The 9005-nt window shown below is 54.4% G+C and overlaps 1 protein-coding gene across 2 annotated transcripts; it reads left to right on the forward strand.

Moving 5' to 3' along the window:
* The first annotated feature begins 960 nt into the window (after positions 1 to 960).
* CBX4 (chromobox 4) lies at positions 961 to 8732 on the forward strand. 2 transcript variants are annotated; one of them, XM_054977666.1, is made up of 5 exons: positions 961 to 1090; positions 1229 to 1272; positions 2266 to 2331; positions 4817 to 4883; positions 6375 to 8732. In XM_054977666.1, the coding sequence occupies exons 1-5, from the start codon at positions 1022 to 1024 to the stop codon at positions 7746 to 7748; spliced, it is 1620 nt and encodes a 539-aa protein (XP_054833641.1). In that variant the 5' UTR covers positions 961 to 1021; the 3' UTR covers positions 7749 to 8732. The 2 variants fall into 2 exon arrangements, with proteins under 2 accessions (XP_054833641.1, XP_054833642.1); XM_054977667.1 differs by lacking the exons at positions 961 to 1090; positions 1229 to 1272; positions 4817 to 4883 and having other exon boundaries at positions 2263 to 2331.
* The last annotated feature ends 273 nt before the right edge of the window (positions 8733 to 9005 follow it).

Below are 9005 nucleotides of genomic sequence, written 5' to 3' on the forward strand. Positions count from 1 at the left end.
TCCCCCAAGACTGCCTGGACTACATTTCTCCGGGAGGGTCAAGAATTTCAACGCGCTTCCACACGTCTGGCTGGCATCGCTGCCGTTCTCCATCTTGCCAGTTTCTGCCTCTCCTCTTCTCTAGCTAATGCCACCCTGTGTAGCACCGGCTTCCCCACCCTTAAGCAGCTTCCGATCTCCTAGATCTCGGATTCAATGAAGGGGCAGAAACTTCCAAAGCAGGTAGTTCCTTTGAAGATAAAACCCGATCCGGTTACGTGAAATTTTAGAGGCAACAATTTAAGAGGAGCCCGGGGGGGGGGGGAACTTTATAAAAAAAAGGGATCCCAGTGAAAAATCCCCGGAGCTTCGAAGCAGCCATTCATGCCCAGACCTTTCCCCTTTCTCCCGACCCGACGACTCTCGAACCTCGACCCCGCTTGCCCCCTCGGGCACCTCTTCCCATTCCAAACCCTCCTCCGTATTTGGGAAGGTCCCGAGTCGCTTATCCATTGGCAGGACGCCCCCACATAAAATGACAGGCCCAGAGGCCAGGACGAGACCTCTTTATTTTGGACCCCCCCCCCCCAAAGGGTCCCTTGTTTTGGAGATGCGGGTTGGGGCTGGACCTGGAAAACGCCGGGGAGGGCTGGCCCCGGGCTGGAGCCTGCGCGGGGAGTTTACATGGGGCAGCGTCGCAATCCGATTTGGGGCGCCTTCCCGACCTTGCAGAGGGCCCTTTGCCCAGCCGCGGAGCGGAGCGGGCCGGCCCTCCCCGCTTCTCCCCCGCAACGGGGGCAAACCCCGCCCCCGCCCCCGCCTTCTCCGTCCCCCGCCCCGGCAGAGCAGAGCCCAGCCAATCCTGGGGCCGCCTCTTCCCTTGACAGGCAGGGAGGCCCCGCCCCCGCTGACGTCCTTGGCTGGATTTGCATGAGTTGCGCTGCTGCAGGAGGCTGGAGCTCAGTTGTCTGGCAAGGCGAAGCGAGCGGGCTGGAAGCGCAGTCCGTCTGCAAGGCGCCAGCCCCCAGGCCCCCCCTCCAAAATGGAGCTGCCGGCGGTGGGCGAGCACGTCTTCGCCGTGGAGAGCATCGAGAAGAAGCGTATCCGGAAGGTGAGCCCGCCGCGCCGCAGGGCAGGGCCGGGCAGGGCAGGGCAGGGCGGGCTGGTGGTCTGGGGCAGGCGGGGGGTGGGGGGGGGTCTGCCCGGAGACTGACGCCTTCTCTCTCTCCCCCCCCCCAATCTTTTGCAGGGCCGAGTGGAGTATCTCGTCAAATGGAGGGGATGGTCCTCCAAGTAAGTCCCGGGGAAGGCAGCTGGGCGACCGGGCAGCCTCTCCGAGCTGCCTTGCGCGTCTGCTTCGTTCCCTCCGCCAAGCCTCTCGCCTGCTCCGGGAGCCCGGCAAATGCCTCGATTGTGAATGCGTGCGTGAAAAGGAGCGGGGGAGGGGGCTTGGCTGGGGGAGGGGGCGGCGGAATAGGCCGGGGAGGGGACCGGGGGGGAAAGCGAGCCGCTTCGCAGCGGCAAGGCGGCGACTGATGTGCAGCAGTTGCAGAAAATGGCTCCTTTCCCTTGGAAAGCAGGCTCCATATTGCAGAACCGAGAGAGCAGCCCGGAGAGCAGCGGGGGAGGGGAGGGAGGGGGAGGCAAAGGCAGGACGAAGCCCCCCTCCCCAATTCTGGTCTGGCACCAAGGGAGCGGGGGAAGCCCGGCGCTGTCACCCCGCTTGCTGCGCAGCAGGCGGGGAGGCTGCCGTTGGGACGCGGCGCCCCCTCCGCCTTGCCGCGGGATCGGAGGGGGACGTGCGTGAGCCGTGGACTGGGGGGGGGGGGGGGGCTGGATGACAGAGCCCTAGCGACGAGGGGGAAGGAGCCGGATTGGGCTGGACACAGCGGAGAGGAGGGCGGGTTTGCGGCTGGCTCCCCGGCGGGATCGGGACGGCGTTGCAACCCCTGCCCGCGGCGTGCTTAGAATTCCTCCGGAATAATAACCGCGCTAAATAAACAGAGCGGCTCTTGTCCTCCCGCCCAGCCTCCAGCCTCTTCCTCCGCGGCCCATCCCCCTTCCCTGGGTAGCGGCGGCTCGGGATGTGCCCTTTGAAAGGACCCCCAGGGGGGCTGCAGGGGGCCAGTCTCTAACCGGGCCCCTTGGAACCGCTCGTGGGGATGCAAAAAAGCGGAGCCTCTTTTGCATCGGGCGGCAGGTGATCGCGATTTCTCTGCACTGCCGAGTTTGTGTGCAAAAAAAAAAAAAATCCGCCAACACTCCCCCCTTCCTTTCCTTTGCAAGATATAACACGTGGGAGCCGGAGGAGAACATCCTGGATCCCAGGCTGCTGATCGCCTTTCAAAACAGGTGAGAGCCGCAGGGCGAAGGGGCGTGCGTGCGTGTGCGTGTCTGTGAACGAGCGTGTGCCCGGATCTGCCTGCGCAGGGCAGAGGGGAGCCTAGAAACAGCCATTGCGGCGCGGGGTGAAGTCCTTGCGGTGCGGGCGGGGAGGGAGCCGGTCGGGCCGAGGCGCCCCTCTCCTGCGTTTGGCCGCCGAATTGGAGCGCCTTTCCTGGGAAGGGAGGCTTGTGCAACTGGCCCGCCGCGGTGCGGAACTTCGCTTTAACCCCTTCGCCGCTGCAGCGCGGGACTTCCTTCCCAGCGCCGAGTGGCCTGCTTGCTCGCTCGTTTGCAAGGTGGTAGCTTGCACGTGACGGAAGGGAGCGGCGGCGGGGGAGCGCTGCTGCGCTTGGCAGTTTCTGCGAGCCTTCCGAGGAGAGGAGCTCCGGCGGTTGCAAAACTCGCTCCCCCCGCCGTGGCTTGCCTACCAGTTGCAAAAGGCAGCCCTGTTCCAACCTGGGCCAGCCTGGCAGGCGGCATTCCTCGATCCCGGAGCGGGGCTGCTGCTGCTGCTGCTGGGACGCTCCCCCCTCCCCCTTGGCCTGCCCCTGGTTTCCTGCAGCGTCCCAGCCCCAGTCAAGCAGTGAACTTCAGACCTTGGGAAGAGGCGGTGGAGGCTGCAGCTGGGGAGAGATGCTGCCGGCCTGGGCTGAGGCTTGCGTCCTGCTGGGGCCCCTTCCCAACTCTGCATTCCCTCCCAGGGCCCTGGCCTGGCAAAGGGCCACATGCTGGGTAGGGAGAGGACGGCCCTTCCGCCCTCCGGAGACATCTGGCAGCTTGAATCAGAATGCATATCTGGGCAGCCCTCTGGGATGGGAAGGACACCTGGTTGGGCACCTTGGCTTAGCTCCAGAGCACGATTCCTGGGCTGCCAAGCAAGCCGGAACGGTCTCCCCAGTCTTCAGCCAGCAGCCTTTGAGGCAGTGATGGAGGCAAGGCAAGGCGCTCGTTATGTGAATCCTAATGAGGTGATTAGCATCCGGTGCAGCTCCCGATTTCCTACAGAGCTTGAGGCTGCCGCCTCCCTTGCGCTGCATGAGTGGGAAGTTGGCTGCCTGCTGCTGCTAGTTACCAAAACACTCCAGCGTGAGGTGTGTGTGTGGCGGGGGGGGGAAGGAGCCTGCCCGGGCTTCCCTGTCATTTAGGATACGCGGTCATACAGCAAGTGTGTTTGCCGGCTATTGCACAAGGTCTCAGGGCAACTGTTTGCGCCTGTCTTTCCGGCTGGCTGGTTCGTCCGCTTGGTTCTGTGTTCCTAGTGGCCCTTTGGAGAGAAGTGAAAAAGCATCGGCTGAGAAGGAGGGCTTAGCCAGGCTGTTTGCATCCCAGATTTTTGTATCCATTTCTTTCTTGAAAGTCCCCGTCCCCTTGCTGGTTTTTTTAGGGCAGCCTTAGAAATATGCGCTATTGAACTTGGTAGGTTTTGCTATCAGGCTAAGCTGATCTTGCCAGACCTTGCAAACTACGGAGAGTTGGGTGTGAGACCACCAAGGGAGTCCAGGATTGTTACATAGAGGCAGGCAATGGCTGACCACCTCTGTTTGTCTTTTGCCTTGAAAACCCCATGATGGGATCGCCATACGCTGGCCGTGACTTGACAGCACTTTACACAGACAACAGTGCTTAAGGTTGCAACCTGTACATTTGTTTTGAGATTGTCAAACTAAGTCTGGAACAGCTTGTGTTAGAGAAGAGTGGGTAAATCTGCCTTGCCAATTTGCAAGTCAAGGTGAACCTGCTTTTCTCAACTCAGTTTGAAGTAATAGGTTGCATGGCAACTTGCCCTCAGTATTTTAATGTGCTGTTGCAAAAAGAGAGAAATATTGGATGGTATGAAAAGCTACTACTTTTTAGGTAAGCACACAGCTTGAAGAACTCTTGGTTCTCAGGAATGGGAAATGGTTTCTTCCAACTTGCCTATGAATGCTTAAATATTCATAGGCACATTGATAATTTTTTGGAGATACAGGGCATGTTCACTTACAATGCTGAAAACGTTGGAGAGGCAATGTTTATCTTTACTAGCATGTATATGTAGTTCAAAAGTTGTGCTCCTCCATCTTGCCTTAATGTTCATGCGTGCAAACCATGAAAGGTCCAGAGGTGTTTATGTGAGAATGCGCGTAATTGTGTCTCCATGTCAGCTCTATATGAATAACTCTGGCAGGGGCAAATTACGCCTGTTGGCCTGTATTAATTCCTGAAGCTTGTTTTCTTCTTTTGCCTGAGGTCTCTTGCCCGATGCTTTGCACGGTTACGGAGAAGTGATTCCCATTTCCACTATGTTCAATGGGCTTACTCGCCAGTAGGAGCCACCTTGACCTTCTGTTCACTCTTAACTAGAATGATAAAAGCCGTCCCCCTTTTCTGCCCCAATCTCTAGCGTGCTGTTGAAACACAGGCTTCTTAATTACATCAATATTGATTTTTTTAAATACACATATTTCTTCAGGGAGAGACAGGAGCAACTGATGGGGTACCGCAAGCGAGGACCAAAGCCGAAGCCACTGGTTGTCCAGGTGAATCCCTTTGATCTTTCTGTTGTTCCTTTCCTTGAAAGGAGTCGAAACAATAAGCGGGAACACTGACAAAGTCCTGAGCATTGCCGAATAGGCTGATGACAAAAGCTGTATTTATTGGTTGTCTTGTTTGTGTGTGTGTTTCTGCGTGTCTCTCTGTGTATGGCAATTTATAAGTATCCTCATCCCTTGTTAAGCGTCTTTCCCTGGGGAAGAGAGTTTCATCTTGGTTTCATCATGCTGGGGGGGGGGGATGTGTGCACCGTATCTACAAATCCATTGTTAATTCTGACTGCCAGAGGAAGCTCCACCCACCGTTGCTCCTGTAAGAACCAGCTGTGGCTTCCGAGGGCTTCTTGCCAGCCTTGAAATATGTGGAATGTATTCTGATGGCTGCACAGCGTGCAAGGGCTGTTCTTTGGACGCCCGTGATTCAGTCCCCAAGAGAGACAGCTTGGTAGATGCTTTACAGGAGGCACAAGTCAGCTGACCTTAATTCCAAATTTCTTCCCCTGGCTACCATTTCTTTGCTCGGTTGTGGAGATTTGCAATCTATGATGTTTGTGGCTTGCCAAGAAGTAGGTAACCAGAGACAAGGAGTGTCGCTTTAGCATTTGAAGCCATGTCCTTTGCATTTTGGGTTGCTGGTTAAGCTATGCTTGCACTGGTTGATATCCCATTGATTGGGGGGAAAGTAGAATATATATATTTTTTAAACCAAAAAGTAAACTGTTCCCTTCTTTAGTCTTCCACGTGCTTTTCTTTTTTAAAAAAAGTCTACTGTGCATTCAAAATCTAAGTAGAGTGAAATGATTTCTCATCTCCTTTAATTTCAACCAGTGCATGAAGTGGGGCTTTTTTTTTCAGCTGGAATGCGGTGAAACGGAGTTCCGGAACCTCTTGAAAATGGTCACATGGCTGGTGGCCCCGCCCCCTGAACTCCAGACAGAGGGGAGTTGAGATTGCCCTCTGCGCTGCTGCGTGGAGAGCAATCTAAACTCCCTTCTGTCTGGAGATCAGGGGCCGGGGCCACCAGCCACATGGCCATTTTCTCCAAGAGCAATCCACTGAGTTCCACCACCTCTTTCCCCAGAAAAAAAGCCCTGAAGGGTTATGGCTCAAAGGTGGAGATTTGGTTTTGCTTGCCACATTCCCAAGTTCAGTCCCCAGCCTCCCCAGTTAAAAGGATCATATAGCCGGCACTGTGAAGACCTCCTCTTGAAAGAGCAGCTGCCAGTCAGAGTAGGCAGGGCTGATCTTGATAGACCAATGGTATGAATAAGTATAAGGCTGTTTCGTACGTTCATATATAGCTCAGTCACTTAGGGGAGAGACTAGACTAGGATCTCGCATTCACAAATGTCAAAAGTTCGGGGTTTGATAACACGTGCTTCTATTTTTTAATAGTCTCGATAAGAGCTTGTCAACTTTTTTGTTCTCTTGCTGTTCCTTCACGGATGCCTTTCTTTCTCTTCCCCTCTCCCTTTGCAGCTGCCGTCCTTTGCACGCCGCTCTAATGTCCTCACTGGCCTCCAGGACCCTGCTATGGAGAACAGGTCTAAGCTGGACCTTGGCGGTTCGGGAAAAAGCCAGCAGCATCAGTACGAGCTCAATAGCAAAAAGCATCACCAGTACCAGCCCAACGGCAAGGACAGCGGCATAAAGCATCAGTCACACAGCAAAGGGAAGTACTACTACCAGCTGAATAGCAAGAAGCACCACCACTACCAGCCCGATCCCAAGATGTACGAGCCTCATTACCAGCCGAGCAGCAAGGAACCGCAGCAAGGGCAGGCCTGCCTGGATCACAGCAAAAGCTCCTTGATGTCTCATTCGGACAAATGGGCCCACGGTGCGGCAAAAAGCTTGCTGAACCCGGTGAAGAACCTGAACAGTACAGAAGGAAAGAACGGGGCAGAGAAGAACCTGTCCAGTGGCACAGGGCCGCCGCCGCTGCCACCCGCCCGGGATGGCATGGCCAGCAATGGTATCGGGGGTAAAATGAAGATCGTCAAGAATAAGAACAAGAATGGCCGTATTGTGATTGTCATGAGCAAGTACATGGAGAACGGCATGCAGGCGGTGAAGATCAAGTCGGGAGAGCCGGCCAAGAAGCGAGTGGCTGAGGATAGGACTGCTAAGAAGGGAGCCGAGGACAGGCAGGAGTCCTGGAAAAAGCATGGGGGGGAGAGATGGCAGGCTGGTGATGCCAAGGGAAAATCTGGGACTGAGCCAGGTCAGGTCCCTGTCGAAGGTGGGACCAGTCCCCAAAGGGCTGCAGCACCAGGCAAAGAGCCAGCTGTCCCCGAGCCAGAGCCTCTGCAACTTACCACCAAGCCAAACCTATCCCCGTGGTCCATGGAGCCCAGCCAGCAAGAGCACAGCCCTGCCACCATGGGAGTGAACCTCTCCTCCACCTGTAGCGGGCCCCGGAAACGCTGCCTCTCGGAGCCTCATGGGGACAAGGAGACCGGAAAGAAACGCCTCACTTCCCGGAGCATCAGTGCTCCCACCTGCTTAAGCCCTTCTGTCCCCGAGAGACCTGAGCCCCGCGCCTTGCCTGCCTCCCAACCGGAGGTCATTCTGCTGGACTCGGACTTAGATGAGCCCATAGACTTGCGGTGTGTCAAGGCTCGGGGGGACAGCGAGCCTGGCCTGGTACAAGTTAAGCCAGAAACTGTGCTGCCCCCAGCAGACAAGCCCGGGCCAGAGGCTCCGAAGCAAGTGGAACAGTTTGAGGCGGAGGCGGAGGAAGACGAGGAGGAGCCCGTGCAAGAGTTCAAGCCTTTCTTTGGGAATATAATAATTACAGACGTGACGGCAAACTGCCTGACTGTGACCTTCAAGGAATATGTGACAGTGTGAGGAGGAGGTTCGGGCGCGGGCTCTGGGCCCTCTCCCTTGGTAGCCTGACACATGACCCCTCCTCTAAGGTATTGTTCTACCCAGAGAAACTCTATGGTACGGTGTGTAGGGCTGGTCCTACCGAGATCGGATGCCTCCCTGCCCTGGAAGAAGAGCGGGCCGGCACAGAGATTTGGCTATGCTACAGGGTGGCCTTCTTGATCGGTTGAATCCTGCAGTGCCGTCTCCGCCCTTGGGGGGACTTGGGCATTGGGAGATGTTGAGGGTGGTGGCTTCCCAGTTAATGCACGGGAGAGTTACATAGTATTATATTTTAACAGTGCTAACTTGTTGAGTGGTTCTTGCTCCCGTTTGTATGTGGTGTTGCTGAAAATGTATTGTTTGAGCTGAAAAGCGGGCCTCCCTGGGTGGGCCGTGCTAATATATTTATTTGTAGGTATTTATATAATGAAATATAAAAATAAATCCTAGATTTATGGAGTTTCCTAGATCGCCATATATATATATAATTATATAAAATACATATATTATATATATATAAACTATATCAAATATTTTCTGTTCTTCCTTTTTGAAAAATGCCACTTGTGGCTTTGTTTTCCTTGTCCTTTCTTTTCACAAAACTGCAGGACCATCCCTTCCTCTGGTATATATTTTTTGATACTGTCAACACATATTGTTTTAAATGTGCAAAAAAAAAATCATTATCTAAAGCTAAACAAGCTATTATAGAAACTGCTGCTACTAGAAGTGTCTAAACTATAAGCTTCCAATTATTAATTGCTTGAATGTAAATATTAAATGGAGATGTTAAAAGTGCATTTGATGTTCTGCAGCTAGCCTAGGTCTGGGTTACAAAGACCAGCTGTCAAGTGGTGGGAGCCGATGGCCACCACCTGTTGGTCTTTTGAGGGTTGTATCGCCAAGGAAGGAAAAGTGTGTCATGCAATCATTGCAAAGGACTATAAACCTTTCCAAAAACAACAGGAAGTTCTGAGTGCCTTTGTTGCAGCTTTGGTGTCTCTTGGCTCCGGCTACCGTGCATGTGATCTAAGCATGTGTTATGATTCTCCCGTCTTCATGGGCAGGGTTACTTTCAGTGCGGTTGTTCTTCTCTGGGGCTGAGTGTTGGATCATCTCGAAGGTTCTCCCCCAAAGGAGACACTACAGTTTCTACTACTTAAATGATGTAGAACCAAGAGAAGGTTCCACATTTGTTTGTTCAGCCTGCCCTTTCTCTCAGGAGGTCAAGGCAGT

This window comes from Eublepharis macularius, chromosome 4, assembly GCF_028583425.1.
Source record: "Eublepharis macularius isolate TG4126 chromosome 4, MPM_Emac_v1.0, whole genome shotgun sequence".
Classification (NCBI taxonomy): Eukaryota; Metazoa; Chordata; class Lepidosauria; order Squamata; family Eublepharidae; genus Eublepharis; species Eublepharis macularius.

Coding starts and splice junctions, on each gene's coding strand:
- CBX4 (XM_054977666.1), top strand. CDS start 1,022: ATGGAGCTGCCGGCGGTGGGCGAGCACGTCTTCGCCGTGGAGAGCATC. Junction 1,091..1,228: donor AGAAGAAGCGTATCCGGAAG/GTGAGCCCGCCG, acceptor AATCTTTTGCAG/GGCCGAGTGGAGTATCTCGT. Junction 2,332..4,816: donor CTGATCGCCTTTCAAAACAG/GTGAGAGCCGCA, acceptor ATATTTCTTCAG/GGAGAGACAGGAGCAACTGA.